The 27,296-nt window shown below is 40.9% G+C and overlaps 1 protein-coding gene across 1 annotated transcript in view; it reads right to left on the reverse strand.

Moving 5' to 3' along the window:
* Positions 1-576: 576 nt before the first annotated feature.
* Positions 577-27,296, reverse strand: part of FBXL4 (F-box and leucine-rich repeat protein 4) — a 59,897-nt gene continuing 33,177 nt past the window's right edge. Inside the window, exons 5-7 of the mRNA XM_009889013.1 lie at positions 11,832-11,903; positions 10,297-10,609; positions 577-891 (exon numbers count right to left, since the gene is read on the reverse strand). Coding sequence (XP_009887315.1) covers positions 728-891; positions 10,297-10,609; positions 11,832-11,903 — 549 coding nt within the window. The 3' untranslated portion in view covers positions 577-727. The remainder of the gene's footprint in view (positions 892-10,296; positions 10,610-11,831; positions 11,904-27,296) is intronic.

Below are 27,296 nucleotides of genomic sequence, written 5' to 3' on the forward strand. Positions count from 1 at the left end.
TTTCATTTCTGCTCTAAGTTGAGGTGGAAGGTTCTTGCATTTATCTGTTGTGTCGCTTAGGCTGGACTGTAAAACATCACTACCTCTATTTCAGGTGGAGGAAGGGATAAAAATGTATCAGATACAATTCATTGCCAAAAAAAAAAAAAAAAAAAAGACGACAACAAAGTGTCTTTTCAATCCATTCTTATACAAGCTTAAACAGATTTTTCAAACAACTAATTACAGGCCAGATCGTAACATCTTATGCTGCAGGCCAAACTAGAATGCTACAGTATCTGTGTATGTATATACAAATACCTCTGTATACATTTATATATACACACACAAACACATACACATAAAAAAAGGAAGCACCCGTCTTTTTCTTACTGCTAAATATTGAACTTCTGCTTTCACCTGGATATTAACACAGTTTATTGTGTGTCACACCCTATAAAAGGACATTTAAGAAGACATTTTTCATTTTCTTCTCATTAAAGCCACACATATGGCTGGTATTCAAAAACATGCAGTGCCACCAACTAACACAGAGTAAATAAACTCTTAGGTACAATATCAATTCTTTAAGAAATGCATAATATTTTTAAATGTATTTTACCCATTTGTGTAGCTAATGAATACTTTCCACTATTTCATAGGGGTTCTATATTCTTCTTAAAAAGAGTCAGCACAAATTCACAGGAAACAACTGTCAAACGAATTCCACAGCAGCATATGTAGTGAGTCACTGGGTGAAACTCTTTTTTATGAACACATTAGGGAAGTTGGCATTCAGTTCTAGGACAACTCTATTATCAATCTGTGAACAGAAGGACACATCAAGTAAAGAAAGATCTTTACAAGACTCCAGTAATTTTCTTAAAGATGCAGGGCTTACCATCCTCGTTCCTGTTCAAAAAGAAAAAAAAAAATTGTAAAGTTACTGAGAACAGGTTTTTTTTTTTAAGCTGCTAATACTGTGTAATGAAAAAAATGCTACTAAAAATGCAATTTTTGTTTAGATTATTTCCATTAGATTTCAACTGCGAAACTTCTCAGAGACAGCGCAGAGATTTTGCCTTTAAGCAGCCTATTGTATTTTCCTAACCCAACTGCTTAAGTAACTCCATCATTTTCTATTGGAAGCAACTTTACAGCTTCAAGGAGAATTTCTAACTACAGAAGCTGACCCAAAGTACCCACAGCCACAAGATGTCCCAGTGACCAGATGCTAGGCTTCGGCAACAAGCAACACAGTATACCACTCTCTTGTTCTCACGACTCTCCTGCTGACTGCAATGACCAGCACAGCACACGAGCTATTATGGGCTACCCCAATTCCAAATAAATCAGCAGCGCTTCTAGGGCTCTAGAGTAAATATAGGTACAACGCACATGCAGGGGCAGTTCTTCAAGAGACATACCTATATATAAGCTAACTGTAACTGAAAATGCAATATGGCCAGCAGGTCGAGGGAGGTGATTCTGCCCCTCTACTCCACTCTCATGGGACCCCACCTGGAGTACTGCATTCAGCTCTGGAGTCCCCAACATAAGAAAGACATGGACCTGCTGGAGCGTGTCCAGAGGAGAGCCACGAGGATGATCCGAGGGCTGGAGCACCTCTCCTATGAGGAGAGGCTGAGAGAATTGGGGCTGTTCAGCCTGGAGAAGAGAAGGCTCCGGGGAGATCTTATTGTGGCCTTCCAGTACCTAAAGGGGACCTACAGGAGAGCTGGGGAAGGACTTTTTACTAGGGCATGTAGTGACAGGATGAGGGGGAATGGCTTTAAACTGGAAGAGGGCAGGTTTAGATTAAACATTAGGAAGAAGTTTTTCACTTTAAGGGTGGTAAGGCACTGGAACAGGTTGCCCAGAGAGGTTGTTGAGGCCCCATCCCTGGAGGTGTTCAAGGCCAGGCTGGACGTGGCCTTGGGCAACGTGGTCTAGTGGGAGGTGTCCCTGCCCATGGCAGGGGGGGTGGAACTCGATGATCTTCAAGGGCCTTTCCAACCTAAACCATTCTATGATTCTATGATACCCCTGTCAAAAATGTGACCACAGTGGCTGAACTCTTGTCACCACAGGGTCAGAAAAATAGGTGTTTATACATCCACACACCTGATGGAAATCTAGTCAGTGCAGTCAACGGTGCTTAGTATATGACTCAGCTGACTGGGCACCGGGGTAGGATTCAGTTGCCTGAAGTGCTTAGTGCCCCTTGGGGTTCCTTACACTGTGTAGGACATCCACACAGAGCTGACAGACAGGACACTGGACCCACAGGAGGAGACCCATGCCTTACTGGAACAGCTGGAAGCCAGGCAGGTTACTCTGGGCAAGTGAACCCAGTCTGGATGTCTACAGTGCGCTAAATCGCCCATCAAGCTCTCCTGACTCTACAAGAGTTTACACATCCAATATGACTGCAGACACCTGGTGGTAGACACTTCAACTTACACAACTCCACCTTGAACTGAACTTCGCCCCAAAAAGCCATCTAGTCCAGGATCTTGTCTATGGACAGAGCCATTAATGCTCTTCACCCCACCCCCACCTCCCAAAAAAAACCAAACCCGAAACAACAAAAAAAAGGCAAGAGCAGATTTTTAAAGCAGCTTTTAAAAAAATATAAGTTCAGGGATTTCTGAAGCTACCTTTCATGAACGCCACTACTTTTCTGAAGTTTTTTATACTTATGGCCCCTTCACATGAGTTCTACAGTTTAACTATAGAATGTTAAAAAAATCAGCCTAAAACTCACTGTCTATTAATTTCAATAATTAAGGGGCAATGAAACACAATGAAGTAGTGAGAGATCATTCCCAGTTCACTATTTCCATGTCATTCATAATGTCTTTTGTTCCCTCAAGGCTGTGTGTTTTCCAGACTCTCTTGTATCCCAGATGACCCCTGTTGTCTCGTTTCTGTACTTAGTACTTATGAAATTGGATGACCAGAACTACACAGTGCACCGAGCACAAAGTCAGTAACTGCACAAAGAGGTCTTATGGCTTTTTCTCCCATTCTTTCTTAAGAAATCCTAACTTGTTTGCCTGTTCAACTGCTGCTGAGCAATGAGCTGGGGTTTTTTTTCAGAAAATTGTCCACAGGATCTCTTTCCTACAAAATAGTAATTAATATAAAGCTGCCTCTCATATGCTTAGTTAATGTTATTTTGCCTCGTGATTTACTTTGCACTTGATGGAACAATTTTCCTCCTGCATTATCATCTGTTTACTATCATAAGATCATTCTGCAATTTTACAGTGTTAAATTCTTCAGCTTAAGATTTTTCTACCCTGAATATCTGTGCATTACCCTCTGCTACAGCATTATTCACCCCTTTGTCCGGATTACTTACAAACAGATCAATACAGACCCTTGATGACCACAGTACTGACGTAACTTCATTGTGAAAAGAGATGATAGGTTCGTATTCTTTCTTGTCTTTCAAATGCTCATTACAATCCAGGAGAAGACAGCTAAGTTACAAAAACAGAACAACCTTGGCTAAAGCTTTTGAAAATCCAGTGCTCTATGGGCTGGATCAGTGCTCACCTTCAGCAAGAACTCCAATGAATTCTAAAAGCTTGGAGAGGCGTAACTATACTGTCCTCACAGGGATGCAGCTCTCCTTCAAAATATCGTAATGGCCTTCATGTCCACTGACTGGCTGACTTTCTTATGGTTGCAACTGGTTTATACAGAGCAAGAGACAATGGTACCATTCTGTAGCTTCTAACCTGCACCTTTTACAGAAGATTGTGCCATGTTTGTAACACTTCATTCCTCTAGTGCTGAGGCTGATTTAAGTGACAGATCACACACCAGAAATAAAACTTCCACAGCCTTGTATTTGAGCTCATTTAGAATTGCTGCATAAATACCATGTAGTCCTAACAATGTATTATTGTTCAATATATTGATTTGTTCAAAAGCTTTCAGTATTGGCATTCCAATTTAAGGCAGCTTTCCAGACTAATCTCCTGGAAAAAATGGCTCTGACATAGCAGTCTACTTGATCCCCCTTGCCATGAACACTAACGGACAGATAACATTTCTCCTGCAATGGCTTTCTCGCATGCCAGCGATCCTTTATATCTGGCTTATCTACCAAGCTCAGTAACTCTCTTGTAAACTTCTTCTAACACAACTGAAATACAGCTCTAGCATTTGCCTTTAAACAATAGTTCCTTAATATCTCATTCTGTCTTATTGTGATTCTGTTTCACTTTCTAGAGTTCATCTCCCTGTTTTCCTTCTCTGAAAAGGATTAATTTCCAGAAAGATGTCTGTGTTTTCAGTCATCTCCTTTACTCTTCTTTGTAAGCAAGGGGGTGTCTAAGTGTGGTCTTCACTTTTTCTACAGTAGACTCTTGAGTTAGTTGTTCTGAGATATCATTTAACATCACCCGGAAACAGTCTTTGCTATCATGCCCCCAAATTTTACCTTGTCCACATGGAGGTAATCAAAGCTTCTCATTATTATTATTGTGATTTTTAGCTCCCTTATCATTACATGATCACCATCACCACAACTGTCTAGTGGTTGAAGTAACACTCCCTATGGCCATACACAGAAATTCTGTAATAGGCTTCAGCTATTCACTTCGCTTGACCATAACTTTACCAGAGTACCACTGTCCTACCAGCACAATCTGCCCTACTATTCCAACTGAAACTCTAGGAACAACCCATTATGCTACTCATCTTTTTTCCACCAAGCCTTAAAATTGCTATTGCATCAGCACCTTCATTTAAAACCAGTCTCATTTACGCATCACAGCTTTTCCGCTTCAAGATCCAAATATGCGTTTCTACAAAATCTAGATGCCTCGCCACAGACATTTTGTGTAGGATGTTCTTCATTCCTTCCTACCTGAACTTCGACAGTTCTACCATTTCATCTAAGACTAAGATTTTTAATGGTTTTGTAAGTAAATAGGCCATCCTAAATTGCGTGCTTTACTGCACCTGTTTCTCTTTCAGGCTTAAGTTTTTATGTTAGGAAATATCTTTTCCTAAAAGCTAAAAAGACCAGCAGTCTAGCTGGGGTTTGGTTATCCACAGCACGGGATAAGCAAATATCATCCGCAGCCTTAATTTTATTTATATAATGTATAATTATTGACATATTATTTCTTAAAAAGCACATTTGAAAGCATTTCAGAAGTGTAATACAGAATATTTTCCTTTGCCTTTGAAAGACTGACAACGTATCCTGCTAGTTAGCTGTACAGTGCATTTTTCTAGAGTTTGGAAGCCTTTGGACCTTTGTTACCTACTACAACTTTTCCTACATGGACTAATCGGCTATTTCTCAGAATAAATACATAACCCATATATTAAAATCTGCTATTTAATTTTGTTGTTCAATTTATTCCCTGGAAAAATTCTCTGGTATCGCCTTTGTAAAAGCACTTCTGACTAACAATTTCTTTGCTAGAACAATTATGTTTATTAGCTGTAAATTACTTCATTTACATCTATCATATATCCAAGTCTTCAAATTCTAGAGCTGTTCAGGAGATCTAAGTGTGATAGCTATAAAAATTGCCAGAGCTCCAATTTCTAGGGCAAAGGATGCTACTACACACCAAATAATATTAAAGAGTAGAGACCCTGAAAATAACTATCACTATTCCCTCAAACTTTCTTACATTTCCTTTCCTCCCCTAGACCAGCCACATTAGCCTTTTATTCTTTACATTTTATTCAATCTATTGCACACAACTCAAATTCTAAATTTTAACGTGCTACACATTTTCATGTTTGAATTGACTAACTACGTGTTGATGCTCTCAAGCTAAAGCTGACAATTTTGACAGCTGGCAAGGGGGCAGTTAGGTTTTCTGTTGCTCAGGAAGGCGTGGGAGGTGTTGGTATGTAGATAGGAATATACGAATTTTGCGGTAACAAGGGTGTCTACTTTTCATCACTCTTTTTGTGCAGGACAGAGGCAGTCAGGACTTTTGGAGAACGAGGTTAAGATCATTTATTCCTCGTCCCCGACAGCAGCTGGTAGCCCCACAGCAACATAACTAAGCACCTGATACGGTGTACAAGAAAAGCTTTTGGCACTGCCAATTCAGGTCCTCATCATTGCTCAATGCTGATCAGAGTCTGAAGACTAGTTTTTAACTACAGGTCTATAGGTGTCCGCTTAACTTTTGACAGCACTGGCTGATATGCTCCATCACTACAAAACTGTCAGATGATCACAGCTGCACCAGTCTACTGCAGAGTGGAAACCCACCATGTCAGTCACTGGAAAAGATGTGGGCAGAGAAGGAAATGATCCTTGTAAGCAGGCAGCTCAGTATGTAATGAGTAAAAGAAAGCTCAGAAGTAAAACTTTAAGCAGCACACCCTCATGTACTCAGTGACACACTTACATCATGCTTCCTCTTCCAAATTGTATTATAATACAGCAGATATGGATCCAACTCATGATTTATTTTTTAAACAGAAATTCACCCTCTGAAGTATGTTTTACACACCACAAACACAGCCACCCATCAAACAATGCTTTACTTGGGCCAATAAGTTTATAGATCCCTTGAAAATTGGCAATTTTCATCTTCTACAGAGTTCCCTGATTCTGTAACAAGGGAATTGCCAAATGATAATGGAGAGACAACGTAAAGGACAGATGGGTAGCAAGCTGCAGGACCTACCACCTGAAAACAGCAGCCAGGGTACACACAACATTCATTTTGTAACACTTAAATGAATGACACACAGTTCAACAAGATTTCTTTCAGCAGCTCAGATTCCTCCAGTCCTGAAGCTATAGTGGTGATAAATAATTTATAACTGAAACAAAAAGTTTTCCCTAACAAGTCCATAAGTTCTAACAACTGCAGAGAGAAGTCAGTATAGCATTGTCAATGCTGGTGACTGCAGCGCAAGGTAAGACATTCTGATCCCTACTTCGGCAAGCGCCGCTATATAGCGAAAAACCTCAAGCTTTTACACAGCTTTGTTGAAGCAAAAGAAGTTCCCATACAGCATGCACTGCTAACCTAGCAGCAATGCTTCTACACTCTTCACAATGCATGTACAAGCCAGACATTTCTGTACTTGGGAGATGACAAAGGATACAATGAGAGTACCTCTCGTTCATTCACATCATAGAGAAGACCCACTGTTCAAGGTTACTTTTGCAAAGCTGAGCACTGACCTCAGGCCTCTAACAGCTTCAGACCTGTTGTCACACTTCTTCAAAAGCACAAAAACATATTAAGCGTTTATATAGCTGATAGTAACAGGACAGCCCTACATCAGCTGCCAAAAGTTAGAGCACATACAGAGATTTATGACTTTCTTGGTACTGCTGCGCTGTGAGAGACTAGCTCTTTAGTTCAGACAACAGTGACTTCTGCACTTACATGGGAACGCCTGGCAGCTTTACCTCCAGATGACCCGATGTGGTTTTACTTGACAAGTCTTTCATTTAACCACAGGCTCTAACGGTTCCCACATTCAGACAAAGAAATGAACACAGTTTCCTTGCTGTTGCCAGAAAAGCTGGGTAACTCCTTCACATATCTCGTACCACCTTGTACGGACTCTTTTACAGCAGAAGACAACCTTCTCCCTCCCCTACTAAGTATTCCTCTGAAAGGAGAAAGTGAGGTCTGGAAGGTAGGTAGTAAGAGTTTTGGTAACATCTTGCAGATAATTCAACTGGATATCCTCTGGAGAGCAGCTATCTGAACCAAACAGGCAGTCTCACTGGGAAAGGCTGCCTACAAATCCACTCGACTCAGGAATACTGGTAAGCACCCAGGGAACAAAACAAATTGCTTTTCCATGTTCACACATTATTTTTCCACAGAAACGTCAATAAGATGTTAAACTGAATTCAAACATGAATTCAACTGCTAAAGCAGAAGTGTGACAACAAACCTTCACTGCCGGCAGAGAGGCAAAAGAAGCAGCAGACTATCCATTGGCTTAACATGGCCAAACTATTCACTGGGCAGCCTCTGGTGTAGTGAAAAGGTCAGACCACTTTGTGGGCAGACATAACGCCATTGTAATACAAATGCATGAAAGTGGGTGGTCAGGAGAACATATGTGGTTATGAAAGACTTCATTCACTATGCCGTTTGGAAACTTTTCATGTCTGACTAGGGAAATGTGCCCTTGATAATCTAGCTACAAAACAGATTCCCTTAAAGATAAGCAAAACACATTACCTCCTGTGGACATGTACATCAAGTTTCTACAATTTGTACTAGGTGGAGTTAAGTTTTTATCTGTTCATCCTCCTTTCTCACGTTGGTCAGAAGGAAACTTTCTCAGTCAGAGATGAGTAAAACACATTTCATGACAGAAAAGTGTGTACTAGCTATACTGGAATGACAATCTGAAGCGACATGGATGTTGGGATGGAGTGCACCATCAGCAAGCTTGCCACAGACACCAAGCTCTGTGGACTGGCCAACACGGAGGGAAGGGGTGCCATCCAGAGGGACCTGGACAGGCTGGAGAGGTGGGCCCATGCAAAACTCATGAAGTTCAACAAGGCCAAGCGCGAGGTCCTGCACCTGGGCTGGGGCAATCCCATGCACAAATACAGGCTGGGCGGAGAATGGATTGAGAGCAGCCCTGAGGAGAGGGACTTGGGGGTATTGGTGGATGACAAGCTCGATGTGAGCCAGCAACGTGTGCTCACAGCTCAGAAAGCCAACCACACCCTGGGCTGCATCAAAAGAACCATGGCCAGCAAGTCGAGGGAGGTGATTCTGCCCCTCTACTCCACTCTCATGAGACCTGACCTGGAGTACTGCATCCAGCTCTAGGGCCCCCAACATAAGAAGGACATGGACTTGTTGGAGCAGGTCCAGAGGAGGACCATGAAGATGATCAGAGGGTTGGAGCACCTCTCCTAGGAAGAGAGGCTGAAAGACTTGGGCTTGTTCAGCCTGGAGAAGAGAAGACTCCAGGGAGACCTTATAGCAGCTTTCCAGTATCTGAAAGGCAGCCTACAGGAAGGCTGGGGAGGGACTTATAAGGGCACGTAGTGATAGGACAAAGGGTAATGGCTTCAAACTGGAAGAGGGGAGATTTAGATTAGGTATTAGGAAGAAATTTTTCACTATGAGGTCGGTGAGGCACTGGAACAGGTTGTCCTAGGAAGATGGGGATGCCCCATCCCTGGAAGAGTTCAAGGTCAGGTTGGATGGGGCTTTGAGCGACCTGGTGTAGTGGAAGGTGTCCCTGCCCATGGCAGGGGGGTTGGAACTAGATGATCTTTAAGGTCCCTTCCAACCTATACCATTCTATAATTCATATGGTAACTTTTTTGTAATGAGAAATGCTGATAGCCTTAAATTTGCTTGGAACATTATTCAAGTTGGGGGGGGTCTCAGTTCTTTCTAGAGCCTCTCTCAACCTAGATGTAGTATTTTCATTAAAATTATTAAATATTAAAAATGTGCAGTGCAGCTACTTTCTTCCCTTCAATTTATATCTCCCTTTTTCAACTTACCCTGTGAAAATAAGTCAGTAAAAGCACAAATAAATTTCTCCCATGTTGATGTCACAAACATCCCTGATGTCCTACATTATTTTAAAAAGAAAACCTCATATTCCACCATAAAAAGAATAAATTCAGTATCACGCAAAACTACATTTCTCAAACTCCTTACTCATCAGTCAAACATATATTTACTTTAGCTTTCTAAAACTATCTTAAACTACTGAAGCTGCAGAGGATTAGAAATTTAAGATTTCCTATGCTTTTTGCCCCTTATCTCTTCTTTCCCATCTTAATAAAAAGTCCAGTTAAGTTTTGCTGTTAATTACCTTTTCCTCTTTAATGAGACAAATTAGCTTCCTGGTAAAAGTGACAAAAAAAGTAGACATCTGTTTATTGATCACAGACTTGCACTATAAATATCCTTGTCACACTTCACAGAAATAAAACAATAAACAAAAGCAGAAAGAAGGAGAAGACTGAATCTTCTGATAGTCAAAAGAGAAAGATTTCAGCTAAAAAAAACTAACGGCCATGAAAGTGAAAGTTATTGGAAAAACCTTGCACTTAAATCTCAGTTTAAGTAATTCATACTAAGCAGTCAAATTACATGGTTGGTGTAAATCCACTAGATTCTGCATCAGAAACTCACTGCAGTAAGCAAAACTTCCCTCCATTGTTTTTTTATAAGCTAAACCATAATTTTAAGACATATTTATTTAAAAATATGTCTAGAAGACAGTTTTGTCTTAAGGACTTCTTTTTAACTGCAAGGCTTTTGAGACACAGTAAGAAATATACCAATAGTCCCTACATTTTCTTACCCAATATATCCAGCTGCCGTAAATGCGTACAGTTAGCAGCAAGCTCTTCAATGTCTGTGTCACACACAGACCTGTTGGCCGTAAGAAAGAGTTTTTGCAAGTTTGGGAGTTTACGTGCAAGGTTTGTGAAACAGCCTGTACTGCTCTGTAATGTAGGGCACCAGCCAAGATCAAGTTCTTCCAAAAGCTGGCAGCCTGAAGCCAGTTCTGCTATTCCACTTTCAGTTATGTTTTTACATCTCCACAAATCCAGACTGCGAAGCTTTTTGCATTTTGCTCCCATCATGCTTGCTATAAGATCATAGTCTTCAATCTGCAAGGAAAGCAAACACTGTCATGTATACCATCTTTCCAGAGATACATAGGTGTTTCAAGATTTGCTTGCTAACACACCTACAGATCTGTCTTAAGCATTCGTCATTTCTGAAGAGCTCTGAAAATTATTCATTGTAGAGCATAGTGAGGTCTACTTTTACAAAAGACAAAAAAAAAAAAAATTTCCTATCAACCCCGAGACATAGGTGTTTTTAAATTCACTTAATTCTAAAGATCAGTGAAAATGCAGTGAAAAGTTTGTTTTCTTTTTATTGCACAGTTGTTTTTCCTTCAAAAGATTAGAACTGTTTTTATGACCATAGGCACTGCCACCATATGCAGATTGAAGAATGTGCTTATTTTCATTCTAGGTTGATCAGTCACTGCATCTTCTTATGGAAGCCTTACCAGTTACCCTGGGCAATCCAAAGAGACTAAAACAGGTCCCACTATACAGGCAGAAGGAATGAAATCCACTATCAAAAACCATAAGAATACTATGACTCTTAGAAAAATGTGGTAACACTGCCTTCCTCTTCCGTCCAAGAGTCAAAGCAGGGAAGGCTGAGCAAATTCTGCTTCGTTGCTTGCTTCTTGAACTACAGGGGAGGTCAGCTAAGTCTTCCTGATGAGTTATGGGACATGCCTACCACCAGGGTCAGCAGAAAGCCAGAATCCCTCTACACACAGCTCTGGCACAGACATGTAATACAGCTCACGTGAGTGCCCTGCAGGAATTGCTGCTGTCCCCATACTCTCTTTCTCTAAATCAATGAGTGTGCCCAGCAAGTCTTGACTCAAATGGCTCTGCTTGAAAATATTTCTCTCATAGTTATTACTGTAGGGTCAGACACAAGCGTTAATCTGCTCGGAATGATGACTTGGTCTGAATAAAAATCGGTAAGTCTTGATTACTAGTTTTGGAAAGAAAAAAAATGATTATGCATATAAAGAACACCCCAAAACTTAAGAAGAGGCTGAAGAACTATAAGAAAGCCTACAAACTATGTTTTAGGCCTACTGAACTAGTATGTAACCCTTAAGTGTATGACCAAACTGCATTCATCTTGGACCTTTCAAGAGAGTATAGTATAATTTCAACCCTGCATTTGACATGTCTTTGTGAAACATAAACCTAGGTCTAGTTCCAAAGCAAGCATGTGCACCTGCACACACACACACACATACACACACATGCCCTGCGCGGTGGAAGTACTCACCATGACGCAGCTGCCCAGGCTGAGGTGCTGCAGCTCCGAGCAGAAGTTCAGAATACTGAGCAGGGCTGTTTGCTGCCCCGGGGGAACACATCAGACGGAAATATAGAAAGTGAAACAAAGAGAAGAGGTCAATTAGACATTAAAGGCTGTCACTGCATTTCCTGAAATACAGCTCAAAACTCTGTTAGAGACACCACAAATGCCACTTAATGAGTCCCTGGGTACGTTACACATTGATTGGGTTAAAGCAACGGTAATCGTTACAAACCTTTATGCAAGTCACTTTGGATGTGGTTTTGCATTGCCCTGAAGATACCTCCACACCCATGACCTATCGCTCGTTTCCCACAGGAAAGCTGCTGAAGAAGTGTGGCAAGTTCAAACAACAGGCAAGGCCAGCCCGAAAACACAGAGGGCTGGCGACATACCAGAAGAACAGCGGAGGCTCTGACATTCGCTGATCGGCTGCAGCCTGATGGAACTGCCAATAGAGCTGCGCAGCATCAGGACCGAGCTGGTGACTTTAATGTCAAAGGAGTCTCTGTGCTGACAAGGATGCTGACAACCATTGAGCACCTGTCACTACTTGCATGCAGATCGAAACAGATATAATGTGTATTTAACAGTCATGTTCCTGCCATTTAACATGGCCATTCTTCTCAGAAAGTAGTGCACGTTGCTCAGCCTGAAACTGGAGTGGGACATCAGACGCATCTTATGAAATGTAAAGTACGCGGCTGTTCTGTTCCACGACAAAGGAAACTTCAAGGGGTTTTGTGTTTCTAAGATACAGAAAATATTCTTCTGCACTGTTTGTAGCCATATTTTGTTTTGTAGTTGGAAATACATACAGTGCAAAGAAGAACATAGTCTGGAATTCACATCACAGATAGCTGTGCGTCATACCTCAAACACTCGCCACTTCATTAGGACTTTGTAATCTGTATGAGCTTGAAACCAGGAGTAAGTTTCACAACGTATTAACAACAGAAGTCTGTGGATGTCTACAGGATATACAACTGTTTCTAACGATAAAAACCCCAAGCAATATATAAGGGACAAAATAATCTACTGCTAACAAGTGGAATTCCTACAAGAACTCTAGACAACAATATTTGTACGCAGGGGTAGTATAATATGTATATTTAAATATAAATTTACTTGTTTTCAGAAAGTTTAAGGTACAATGCTTTATTTAGTATCCTCAGTTTTTTATATTCTAGTGCAACTTGGCATGAACATGATGTTTTGGCATACCACCGTGAAGAAATATCTGGTCCCTTGCACTGAAAGGCTGGCAGACACAGAACAGGGAGATAGCACGGGGTACTCGTGGAGACCAATTCAGACATCTAATTTAGGTGTCTCCAAGGAGCAATAAGAAACACCCAACACTTGATGTGTATGGAGCCTCAGCATCCAACTTGGCCTTCTAAGATTTGATTTCCCAAAGGCAGCCTAAAACTAGATGCTATACGTAAGCCTTCCTCACATATATCAGAGAATGATCAAACAATCATACAATGGTTTGGGTTGGAAGGGACCTTAAACGCCATCTAGTTCCAATGCCCCTGCTGTGGGCAGGGACACCTTCCACTACACCAAGTTACTCAAAGCCTCATCCAACCTGGCCTTGAACACTTCCAGGGACGGGGCCTCCACAACTTCTCTGAGCAACGTATTCCACTGTCTCACCAACCTGACAGTAAAGAATTTCTTCCTAATATCTCATCTAAATCTATCCTCTTTCAGTTTAAAACTGTTATCCCCTCGTCCTATCACTACGCTCCCTGATAAAGAGTCCCCCCTTAAGTACTGAAAGGCCGCAATAAAGTCTCTCCCTGAAGTCTTCTCTTCTCCAGGATGAACAACCCCAGCTCTCTCAGCCTGCCCTCATAGGAGAGGTGCTCCATCCTTCTGATGACCTTCGTGGCCCTCCTCTGGACCCGCTCCAATATGTCCATGTCTTTCCAGTGCTGAGGGCCCTAGAACTGGATGCAGTACTCCAGGTCAGGTCTCATGAGAGTGGAGTAGAGGGGCAGAATCACCTCCCTCGACCTGCCGGCCATGCTTCCTTTGATGCAGCCCAGGGTATGGTTGGCTTTCTGAGTTGCGAGCACACATTGCTGGCTCACGTCGAGCTTGTCATCCACCAACACCCCCAAGTCCCTCTCCTCAGGGCTGCTCTCAATCCATTCTCCGCCCAGCCTGTATTTGTGCATGGGATTGCCCTGAGTCACATGCAGGACCTTGCACTTGGCCTTGTTGAACTTCATGAGTTTTGCATGGGCTCACCTCTCCAGCCTGTCCAGATCCCTCTGGATGGCACCCCTTCCCTCCGTGTTGGCCAGTCCACAGAGCTTGGTGTCTTTGGCAAGCTTGCTGATGGTGCAATCAATCTGTCTTCTCTTATCCACCACCACTGTAACCCAGTTGTAGAAAGCCACCAGATTTGTCAGGCGTGATTTGCCTTTAGTGAAGCCATGTTGGCTGTCACCAATCACCTCCTTATTTTCCATGTGCCTTAGCGTAGTTTCCAGGAGGATCTGCTCCATGACCTTGGCAGGCACAAAGGTGAGACTGACCAGCCTATAATTTCCCGGGTCTTCCTTTTTTCCATTTTTAAAAATGGGGGTTATGTTTCTGGTTTTCCAGTTGGTGAGAACTTCACCGGACTGCCACAACTTCTCAAATATGGTGGACAGTGACTTGGCAACTTTATCCACCAGTTCCCTCAGGACCCATAGATGCATGTCGTCAGGTCCCATGGATTTGTGCACCTTCACGTTCCTTAGCTGATCTCAAACTGATCTTCTCCTACAGTGGGCTGTTCTTCATTCTCCCAGGCCCTGCCTTTGCCTTCTCCAACTCAGGTGGTGTGGCTACAGCCCTTGCCGGTGAAGACTGAGGTAAAAAAGTCATTGAGTACCTCAGCCTTCTCCATGTCCTGGGTGACCAGGTCTCCTGTTTCCTTCTGGAGAAGGCCTACGTTTTCCCTAGTCTTCCTTTTATCACTGACGTAGCTGTAGAAGCTTTTCTTGTTGTCCTTGGCATCCCTGGCCAGATGTAACTTTGTCTGGGTTTTAGCTTTCCTAACCTGATCTGTGGCTGCTTGGACAATTTCTCTGTATTCCTCCCAGGCTACCTGTCCTCGCTTCCACCCTCTGTAGGCTTCCTTTTTGTGTTTGAGCTTGTCCAGGAGCTCCTTGTTCATCCATGCAGGCCTCCTGGTGTTTTTGCCTGACTTCCTCTTTGTTGGGATACACCAGTCCTGAGCTTGGAGGAGGTGATCCTTGAATATTAACCAGCTTTCTTGGGGTCCTCTTCTCACCAGGGCATTATCCCATGGTACCCTGCAAAGCAGATCCCTGGAGAGGCCAAAATCTGCTCTCCTGACATCCAGGGTAGTAAGCTTGTTGCATGGCCTCCTTGCTGCTCTAAGGGTGACCTTCACAATTTCATGGGCACTGCAGCCAAGACTGCCCATAAGCTTCACATTCCCCACCCTCCTTGTTGGTGAGAACAAGGTCCAGCATAACACGTATCTTAGCAGAGGTCTTACAAAGCCACTGACCGCTTTCTTGCTTTACTTTCATTCATGTTTTTAAAGAAAAAGGTAGGTACGGAATTAAACACAAGAGCATTAAAAAAATCATTATTAGAGATGGAACACTTAAGAACACTTCTAAGCTAGTAAATGTGTAAATATCCAATACGTTTAAGTAACATACTTATTAAGCAAATGCTTCATTTGGATCATTAAACCTGAATAAATGAGCAACTCCAAGAGAACGAGACAGTCTTTACTATTTAACTCAGTGAAAGCTAAGAGCTTTAGAACCTACTCAGGTGCAGAAAGTAAAAGCAAAATCCCCAAACCCCTCTCTACAAACCTTAAATATTAGAGCTAAATAAATCAGTCTCTGACTGCACACACAGTTCTAAGCAGGGCTTCTGCTAGTATTCAGGTGATTCCACAGGAAAGTTAAATACCTTCAGTAATGGTTTCCAGACTGGAATTTAAATACTCTCCTGAAAGGATGGGAAGCATAACATCTTTCCTCAACAGTGCAAAAAAGTGAACAGTCACTCTGACCAGCTTGTAGGATGTGAGATCAATTCAATACTTCCTTTTCTTCAGAAAGAGGTGAAATAGGTAGGAAGACTAATATTCATAGTTATCTTAACTAGATAACTGAGCTACTTTTGTTAACTTTAACATGAATTTGACGCATCTCTCAATATCTTTTTAGTTCCTCTCTAGTTTGAGACAGTCCTTATTGTATTGATGTGCACTAAGTCCACGTTTTCAGAGGCCCTTCCACAACCTATAAAACCTTAAGTATTATTCTAAACAGTTATTTAAAAAATCCAAGCAATCTTAAAAATCACTAGGAACACGGGTAATAGAAGAGAGCTTCGTAGAACACCATGTCATACCATCACAAATCATGCAAGTCAAGCCCAAGAGTAAACAACTACTTACTCAACGTTACTTATAGCAGCTATATTAATTCCTCTCTGGTGTGCACTCATGCCCACACACAACAAATCAGATTTCTTTCAGAAGCAGTGTCTGTTCTTCTGTAGCTGAGGTGGGGTTTGCATATGTCAGGAAAGAAGAAAAAACCCTTTGTGCCTCAGTCAATTGAGAATCCAGGTGGCAAAGGACATGAAAATAGCAGGAGAGAATGGCAGCTCACAGAATCCATATGCACTACATATAGAAGGACTATCATTGTAATAACCTGTCTGTTTCAAGCCATCTGTCTGTACAATTCATCTCTCTGACTTGCAATACAAGATGAGAGCTAACACTCCTATTTAAGCAAAGGAGAAGAGCAAGGCAATCACCCGACCCTGAAGCTGTAACTCAGGCCAAACTCAGATGTTAGAGTGCTTTGCGAGACGAGCTAAGAGGCCACCTAAATTCTGGATCAGCAAGCTTTCACCTGGACAGAGTCTAATTTCACTTTCTCAGCCAAGCAGAGATAGTTAAATCTAAGACTACCCATGTAACACTATTCTCAAGGCTAGTAGCCAAGACATGTATAGTTTGGAGATTTTTTGAGTTTTCCCTGTTTTACAGGTAAGGTTTGGCTCCATACCTGCTCCCCTTTACACAGACCGAGAAAAGAAGAGAGTAGAAGATCAAAAAAAACCAAACCAAACAACACCAAACCAAACCACACCAACTTGGAAACAAACTTAAGAATTATTTTTTCTTTGTGTAGTAAGGTATAGCATGGCTTCAGTGGTCTACATTTCTTCTGCCATCTAAGCCAAAATAAAAATTACTAAAATAACAGTTTTTATAAGATGGCACAGACAACTGGAAGAGTCCAAAGTGGCCAAATAAAATGGTCTACCCTATCCTCCATTCCCAGGCAAGGTGTTTTCAGGTGAGGAAAACATACAGCTGAGACTGTGCAGGAATTGCTTTAAGAGAGAAGACTGACATCAAACTGATGAGAAGGGTATGATACTGATGCTAAACACAACCACACAGAGCAGATTACAGAAAAATTTCAATGCATGGCAGTTAGTCCTAAACCTCAGAAAAGGGAAGCAGACTGCCAGAAGAGTTTCTGAAGACTTTATGAAGAGGTTAGACAAACATCTGTCAGAAAGGACATCAATGGAGTTGATCCTGCCTTGGACAAGAGAAGAGATGAAATTACTGCTTGAAATCCTAACTTACATCCACATGAGACAGGTGAGAGGTCTGCCCAAACATGAAAAGTCCTCAACTCTGCAATACAGGCCAGCCTGGAAGCCTCCAACTAAATAGCTGACATTGGACTAACTTGTATCCTACCTGTCTTTGTAAGGACCTTAGCCATCACACTTAAGTTTTGACTTAGATGTTGCAAGAGTGTTGCTGGCTTAAACAGACAACCCATCAGTGGAGAAACCAAATACTGGTGCCAGAGTAGTACACCGACTTGCTTGATTTTTTCCAGGACATTTCGCATTCATGATCCAGCAGGAAGTGCAAATCATTTCTGATGTTAGTATAGTAAGGAAAGCATCCAACACATAGCCTGAGCTCAATATCCGTTCAAACAGAAAACCCTTCTGTCTGTGGCAGATGCAGTTCACCTGTAAAAGATGCACTTTGCATATTTGACCATTTACTCATTACAGTTTCATTGTCAAGTAGGTTTTAAAAAATGCAAACGATACACTATAATATGTCTATCACATAATGGCTGCACTATAATAAAAGGCATGAAAATAAGTGCACCACAGTGTGCCTCAGGAAGATTAAAGGGAGAGCTTCAGAAAAAAAAAAAGTTTTAAGGTTGGGATAGGAAAGAAACAGTCTGCACCTTTTTATAAACTTTCTTTTTATAGAGAAATCTTAAAAACTACTTTTAAAATTGTTACTTTTTATGCTGGGAACAAACAATGGGCTGTTTTTTCCCCTTCTCAGAAGAACTATGCCTGACATAAGTTGGGAATTCTTCCAGCCCCTCAATGAAACAACTTGAGAGCCTAAATCTTTTACATGACACTTATTCTCCTGCATTTTTTTCCTTCTAATTTTTCAATGAAGTGAATACTGAAAGTAACCTTGAAGTCTCTTTAAAGACTTCTTCCTCCCTTCTTTAAATATAGTTTCCCCTGCTTTCTATGTTTTTAATCAGAGAGTACTAATTCTCCAGTTAACCACTTTGTCCAAGAAAAAACAGAATTATGCAAGACTTATATTTTGGGGTTTTAACATAAAAAATTTAAGTTATGGGTAGAAAAAAAAAAATTCCTTTACTCTCCCCCCCGCAATTGCATTATATGAGAGGACAACCAGAGTAGTATTCCTTTTTCTTATCATTTCCAAATGACAACCTCATCTCTAGCCCTCCCTGCCCTATCTCCCCCCAAACCCTGTTGTCTCCACTTACGTTCTATTTGTTAGTTGCAGGCAGATATCAGATAACATGCCTACATGTGCAGGCTCACCACAATGAGAATATTGCATTTTTCCACAATATCAGTGAATTAATATAACAGAATTCCTGAAGACCACAATTTCTTTTTCATATTTCAGTTACTTATCTCTCCATCAAAAAATGCATCTTGAAAAGTCTTTGATGTGAGCTGCCTTTGCATATAAATTTATGGAGCTGTTATGTTTATAAATTTATGGGGGCTTTATATTTAAAACCAGCTTCCATTACAGTATTTATCCATGTTTCTACGTAGCATTTTCATCCTACTGTACAGATCTATGTTGAAATATGGTAAAAACTATTTGCTTTCAGGTTTGAATCAGGGTCTTTAGGACTATATCAACCAACTGTACTGGATAACGTATTTAGACAAGCGTATTCCACAAGTAATCACCTTTTCATAACACAAATAGGAAAAGAATCAAAAAATTTGATCAGCTGGCTAGTAAAGAATTGTGGAACCCTGATTATCCAGTACCCAGTCAAAAGCTATCACATGCTGTTTGTATGCAAATCAAATTTATATTTCTCAACACATTTAGCTAGAAGTTGATACAGCAATTAGGCAATTACTGTAGGATATCAAACAGTCAGTATATATTTGATACTATATGTTTTGGGAGCTTATTTACCTGACAGTACACCTGACAATATTATTCCATTTAGTAACAACTAATAAACTGAGTTAAAATCCAAGTCAGAAAGTTCAACCTTGCCTGAATAGGGAGGGCTAAATGTGATAATGGGGAGGTAGCTCTGCAGGGTACTCTTAAGTATTCTGTCTTCCTAATAAAAGCCATAGTTAATGACTTTTGAATGAATTTCTTAAAATCCTTGGAATCTGAGAAGCAGATGCAAAGGAGAACTGGAGAACTACAGAATAAGGTCAGGCCAATGAAATCTTCCATGTCTCTCTCAGCCCATCAATCACATCCATATTCTCAGAAGCCGATCCCTCAGCAGAGAAATCAAATTATTCTCAGAACCGCACAGAAAGCTTCCTCTGTTCATGATCTGGGCAGGAGCTTCCCTTTTGTTCCCAAAAGGTTTACATTTACAGCAAGGGAGGTTGGGACCAGCTGACTCAGCCATACAAATGCACAACTGTGGGAACATGCCAGACCAAAACATCTCAAACTTCAGCACATACATCATGAATGTTACTTCTACCGCTGCAGATACAAACCCCCTTCTGTGCAGCTGCCTTGACCTGCACGCAAGTATTACTGCATACACATTACTGTGTACAAAATGACGTTGGGAATTCTCCTTATATATAACGCAAGGCCTCCAGCACACCACAGACTAGAATTCTCCTCTTGGAGGACCAAGTAAGACATACCACACATACAAAAGACAAAAGACGTCTGAATTGCGTTTTTCTGGATGTAGTTACAAAGTAAAGATGATACAGAAATTAGCAAGTTAACATGCCAAACAGGTCAAGAACTCCTCCCTTAAAATAATAAAAATAATCTGCAAAGTTATCTCAAAAACTACAAACAAGCTCTCGGGAAATCAAGAAGAGAAATCACACATGTGGTACTTACCACTTGACATTGAGATCATCATTTCACACAGGTTACTTATCGGCATCAAGCAACCTGAATCAAAAGGGTATCTGGAAGGTTTTACAGAATGGCCCGACTACTGGAATCAAGGCCAAACTTTCTGGAAGGGTACACTGGTGACAAGTTTATCCCCTTCCCAATTTCACACCAACAGTTCAAACCTCCTTTGGTAAGACCCGTCCCACTTAACAACAGCTGTACCCTGCTTTTCACCAAGGATGTGTTTCTGAAGAGTGCAATGGTTAGTGATTCTGTGGACAGCAAAGTACTTCTCCACCATAAGAATTAACGTAACAGAGGGGACACATGCAGGGACCTAAGAAATACGTGCTGGTTAAATACAAACAGGTCACACATATGACATGATCATTAACTGAGAGATGTGATGGCTTTTAAGCTGTCTTTAAAAGATCATACACATCATATGTAGTCTCAAAGTATTTCGACAGTATGCATTAAGTCCCTACATACATGCACCCACGCTGAATTCTTACAAGAATATTGCTTTATCACCAAGCAAATTCAGCTGCTTCACCTGCAAGACTGAACCCCTGACAGAAACCTCCCAAGGGGAACACACCCACTGTCTCTGGAGTTGCATGTCCATCATTATCGATGTCCTCCTCAGATTACGCAAAGTCAGACAAACCAATCAAAGGGGAAGGATGGAAAAACAGGGCAATAACGACAGCTAGCAGAGCAAAATACCAGGTGACTGGGAGGAGAGCTCGAGCAATAGCCAGAGAAGCAGCAGACAGTGGAGCATTGCTGTAGCTGGGCATGGCCCCACCACCTGGAGAACAAGCCTTCCCGAAACCCGTTCGCCTCCCTCGGGGCAGGTGCTTGGTCTGCTGCCGAGGCTTTGGAGAGAGAGCCCCTCCTCAAAAGACCAACCAAAGGAAACATCGTGAACCGTCCTCTTCTGTGTGGCAGCTTCCCCTCTTTACTGCAATCTGACATCTACAACTTTTGCCAAAATATCTAAGTTCAGGGAAAATAATTGAAACATTTAACTAAATGTTAATTCAGCTTTAGGATTTCCAGAAATACCTTAGTGAATAGCAACTGCTATATGTTCCTGCATAAAGTGGAGATAAGGCATCTGGATGGCAGCATATCACTGGATTCATTTTTTTAAGACTACAGCTATTACTATATGTGACTAAGGTATCTTTGGAATGGCAATAGATTTCCATAGGTAAAACTGGATAAAAGGAGGTTCTAGAAAGACTCCTGGAAAAATAAAAAACCAACAACCAATCCTCCCCTGCCCCCCCAATAACACAGCTCAGCAACAGAAAGTTCTTCCCTCCAATTTTGGCCTCTAGTAGCAAAAATATTGCGGAAGCATTGTTATTGGTGTTTTCCATCAACTATTTGAAAATCTAAAATTAAAATTTATCACAGCCTTTATCTTAAGCCAGTGAAGTTTGACTTCATAGGTGCCTCACCAAAAAACATTTCACCATACTAGAACTCCCTGTGGTAAAAAACCCCAAACAAACAAGAAAAACCCCAGATGAAAGCAGACAATTTTATTTCAATCTGAGTGCCACTGCTGCTATAAATATTTGTAACTACAAACACTTCATGCAAGTGTAAAAACTGATCTTGTTAAGATTGTCAAAAGTAATTCAAAATCTATGTAAATTCAGAATACTATTTTCCCCTCCCTTTGGCGTTACACAGCACAAAAAGAAAGCCAAAAATCAACTTTTTGGGTGTGGGGATTTTTGGCACAGTCTGTGAAAGAACTATGTCAGAAATTACTTGGCATCAGCTGTTCTAATACTGTAATTAAAAAACACATCAGATGAAAAGCCAGAATTCTGTAAATTTCTATTAAACCCTTCATTTTGAAAGGTACAACAGGGCAAACCAATATTGCATAGAAAAAGTTAAAAAAAATAAAATAATCGACTTCACGAATTTCAAGGTATTGTACCCCAGCATCTAAAAAACAACCTGCAATCAACCTACAGCAGTTTCAAAAAGCAATTTTTCTCACAGAACGAAGAATGTAATATGTTAACAATGTAGAAACAAAAGGTATAGTAATAGTGAAATACTATTCTTATCTAAAACTGCTCCAGCAAAGAAACTGTAAAATATGCTTCTGGTTGTCTGTGTTTTTTTTTTTTTTTTCTTCCTAAGCAGTATTTTAAGGCATCAGGATAATTTGAAAGTTATGTACATGTTGGTGTTACGATACTTTGAAACAACTATGTCAAAGCTACAAGGGAATTTGAGAGGTTTAGAGAGATGTGGTGATATGTGTGCTTATAAACACGAGAGTCATTGGTTTAACCAGTAAAAAAGAACACAAAACTGATTTTAGATACTTACACAGTGCTAGCTTTAGTTTTCAGGAAAAGTTTTCATACCTGTTGGCTTATCAGAAAGCACTCATTTTCAGACAACTTCTAAGATTTAGAGTTCTAAGGATAAATACATATCCTTGGTATTTTATTTTTGACAGAATGAACATATCTTGGGATAGTACACAAACATTCAATAACACAACAAAATACAGAATATACTGTTTCTGGAAACTTAAATTGGATCTAGAGATCTACAAAGGTATTCAAGTTGTTCACCTTTTTTTGGTTTCATCTGTTTTCACTTTTCTGTATATTAGTTTTCAGTTATTGATGCTAGAAGCTGAAAATTGCAGGGACTCATATGCGAAATTCGAACTAAATGGTGGCCAAATTCATTTTATGCTTAAGTCCTTCAGTTCCCTGAGCTAACTTGTGCCATGTCCTGACGAAGCAAACAGAAGAGGTCACCTCATCTTTTACAAGATAGTTTTGTGGCCTTTAGGAAGAACAAGATACCCATGTAATCCCAGAGATAACCGCTCAAAGTCTGCAATCGTTTAGTTCACTGAAATGCTTACACCTCTTAAGCAAGCTTTCTTCAGCAATGCTTTTCTCATTTTTTCCAAGGAAAAAGGCTGAGCTTTGTAACTAACGGAACTTCCTGCAACTTAGAAAAGCAAACAATCACATGACAGTATTTCAAGGCATTATAAACACCCCTATGTAGAGTAGCCTATATAGTGCCATACATATACATCAAAGAATCTCAAATTGTTCTGTGTATTTATCCTCATACCACAGCTACAAAATGAGAAAGTTGCTATTTCACAAATTTTACTGATGGGCAAAGTGTGGTGTACAGAACCAGTGCATCTCACAGCTGGGCACTGTCCTGGTCACAGATCAGGAGAACAAAGCTCCTGGGTTAAGTCCTCAATTAGTGCCAGCAGCACTGAGTCAAAGAATCAGAGAAGAGCTGAGTATTGGAAGGGATTTCTAGAGAGTGTTTAGCACAGGCCATCTGGCTCCAGCTCAGCTGGCCTCTCCAACCAGACTGAAAAAAGCTGTCCACAGGTTTAGGAGCCAACCCCTTTCACACCTTCTCAGCTGAGGTTTGCGGAAGGGCAACCACACCCTGCTCTTTATTACCACAATCACAAATGTATTTAAGTGACGCCTTCTGGATAAAGACACTAATGCAGGCAATTTTTATTTATACATTCAAAATAAATATGGCAGCAAAAACATTTTCCTCTACAGCATAAGCTGGCATTAGAACAGGAATCCTACTCTCCCTCAAGCATCCAGCAGCTATCACCTTGGAAGACACAACATGAAAGAAACATGATGAAAAGGGTGAAAATTGGAATATATTTGTTAAAAATCAGCTCCCCCCCACTTCCCTCTGCCTCTCCTACAATGTACTTGGGTTATTGGATCACTTTTGAGATGAAGAACTGGATAGTGATGTAACTTTTGCCTCCAAAACTTTATAACATAGGTTTAAACACAGATGCAATGTTAACACTGTACATGCATCAGGTAAGATAAGAAAGAGAGTGTATGGAAACGAAAATTGAACAAACCTTGTTACTGAGTGCAGATGTAGCCTTTCAAAAGTCAAAACACTTGCCTCCTCACAAATCAGCGCTGTGTAATTTGCAAGCTAGGATTCAGGATGTACAGGGGCACCTTTTTGTTCTCTACAGCTACTTGGCAGTGCCAGGGACACAGCAGGGACTGGGACACAGCAACACGGCAATTACTGAATTAATTCAATGAAAGTAATAGTCTCTGTAGTTAATTCAATCACTGTATTGTGGTTTTGCTTCATTTGGTCAAATTATGCCCTCCCTTATGTCTGCAAATCTGTTTTACACCTTCATTCTTCCCCCTCACTCTTCATATTATGAGCTCAAATGACCAAGTTCAGCCCCATGAGCCTGACATGGGATCAGAAGGCACCATCAAGGCCCTGTATTGCACGATTATTTGTCACTGGCTCAACCGCCCATTTTCTGGCTAGAGGCTTTAACTTTTTATTTTTCCCCCCACTATTGGCTTGCAACTCTTAAGCCTAAAGATTTGTACCCAAGCCAATGAAGTTTCATCCAAGCCAAGAAACCTCACACAATAGCTCTCAGAAGTGTAACATAACGCATAACAGGTTATTTCTGAAAACTGTAGAACGATTTAATGGCAACATTAACTCTTTCATTGCTCTTAGCATAAGAAAGTAAGAGTTGTTACTTTTACTGTGAAGATCCTTATGCCTCTTCTTGGTACTTAAAATTTCCAATGTCCTGTCTTACAGCTGCTAAAGTTCCAAACTTACTCTTGGTCAAAGGTATCAAAGATATAATTTATAAACACAACACTTGCTTTAAAATGTGTCCAAAACAAAGTCCTTTCTCCATCGTAATTTGTTTTAAATTTAGTTCATTTTGTATTTCAATTATAATTTTAATACAAACTAAAAAAAATTATTTTCTTCATGCATTAAAAAGAATTCAGAATATCATGCAACATGAAATATATTATCTTACATTAAAATTTACACTCAGCAATAAGGAGACTGTCAAGTTCTTCTACTGTAATTGTGGCTTTGGTTTCTTTAAAATACAATTTTGGCTGCATTGTTTATATGGATGTAATACTTCATAATAAGCACTAAATCAAGATAATATTCATACTCAAACAATAAAGATGTGCATTACCAATTACTGTATACAATAATACCTTCATTGTTCATTGTATTCTTTACATGTATCAATGCCACAAGTGCTTGAATTATGCCGTGAATACACTCTCAATGAATAAACATTAAGTCATGTATCAGCAAATACCAAAACCACCAGCACAAAAATCCAACAAGTATAATAGTGGTCTTGAGCTAGTAGAAATTACATTTATAAATTGTTGGGACTAGTTTCTCAAAGCAAGTTAGAGATTATTTCAAGCATATACAGAATTGAAGAACCTTCAAGAATTAAACCTTCAATAATGAATTTAAAGCACTGGGAAAATGGAGCTGCATTTTGTGAAGAGGACTACAGTGATGCAGGACTTTTTTTTTTTTCCTTTTTTTTTTTCTCTTGTTTGGCCTGGAACAAGTTACTGAAAGTCACTGGACTGTCCTTATAACAGAGAGGTTGGAATAATTCAAGGGTGTTGGAAGCTTTGCTTTAGAGGTTTGAAACCGATTTTGTACACAGAAACTGGCACTCAATATGTCAAGGCACTAACATTGTATTTGGCCTTAAGAATCAGTAGGGTTAGAACCAAAGACCATAAAGTCCTCCAGATGGTACAGCTATTTTCCAAAACAGCAAAGCAGTGCTTTTGGTGATGAAGATACTAAGCAGCAGAACACCGGCGTTGTCCATTACACTAGAAACACACACTTTGGAGCTTTGATTACACAGACAATGGGAATATTTTTAAATACAAAACCTATTCAAAGCAAACAGCTAAAATAAGAAACTGTCATAACAATTGCTTGGATGATTACATGATATGTTGTCAATTTGACTAGTTTCTGTTTTCGGGCAGCCTGTTCCAGCGCTCTGCCACCCTCAAAGTAAAGAAGTTCCTCCTCATGCTAAGATGGAACTTCCTATGTTCAAGTTTGTGGCCATTACCTCTTGTCCTGTCACTGGGCACCACTGAAAAAAGACTGTTCCCATCCCCCTGGCACCCTCCCTTTAAGTATTTGTAATCATTAATAAGATCATAGAATGGTTTAGGTTGGAAAGGACCTTGAAGATCATTGAGTTCCCTCAGTCGTCTTTTCTCTAGACTAAAAAGACCCAAGTCCCTCAGCCTTTCCTCATAAGAAAGATGCTCCAGTCCCCTAATCATCTTCATAGCCCTTTGCTGGACCCTCTCCAGCAGATCCCTGTCCTGCTTGAACTGGGGAGCCCAGAACTGCACACAACACTCCAGATGCGGCCTCACCAGGGCAGAGTAGAGGGGGAGGATGACCCCCCTCGACCTGCTGGCCACACTCTTCTTGATGCACCCCAGGATGCCCTTGGCCTTCCTGGCCACCAGGGCACATTGCTGGCTCATGGTCATCCTGTTGTCTACCAGGACTTCCAGGTCCCTCTCCACAGAGCTGCTCTCCAGGAGGTCAGCCCCCAACCTGTACTGATGCATGGGGTTATTCCTCCCCAGATGCAGTACAGTACACTTGCCCCTGTTGAGTTTCATAAGGTTCCTCTCCGCCAAACTCTCCAGCCTGTCTAGATCATGCTGTAGGGCGGCACAGCCTTCTGGCGTGTCAGCCACTCCTCCCAGTTTTGTGTCATCAGCAAACTTGCTGATGGTACACTCTATCCCTTCATCCAGAGCACTGATAAATATATTGAACAGGACTGGACCCAGTACTGACCCCTGAGGAACACCACTTGTTACTGACCTCCAACTAGACTCTGCACCACTAACTACAACCCTCTGAGCTCTGTCAGCCACTGTTCAATCCACCCTACTGTCCATTCATCTAAGCCACACTTCCTAAGCTTGCCTGTGAGGATGATGTGGGAGACAGTGTCGAAAGCCTTGCCAAAGTCAAGGTAGACAACAGCCACTGTCGTCCCCTCATCCACCCATCCAGTCACT

This window comes from Charadrius vociferus, unplaced genomic scaffold (genome assembly GCF_000708025.1).
Source record: "Charadrius vociferus isolate BGI_N301 unplaced genomic scaffold, ASM70802v2 scaffold166, whole genome shotgun sequence".
NCBI classification, from domain to species: domain Eukaryota; kingdom Metazoa; phylum Chordata; class Aves; order Charadriiformes; family Charadriidae; genus Charadrius; species Charadrius vociferus.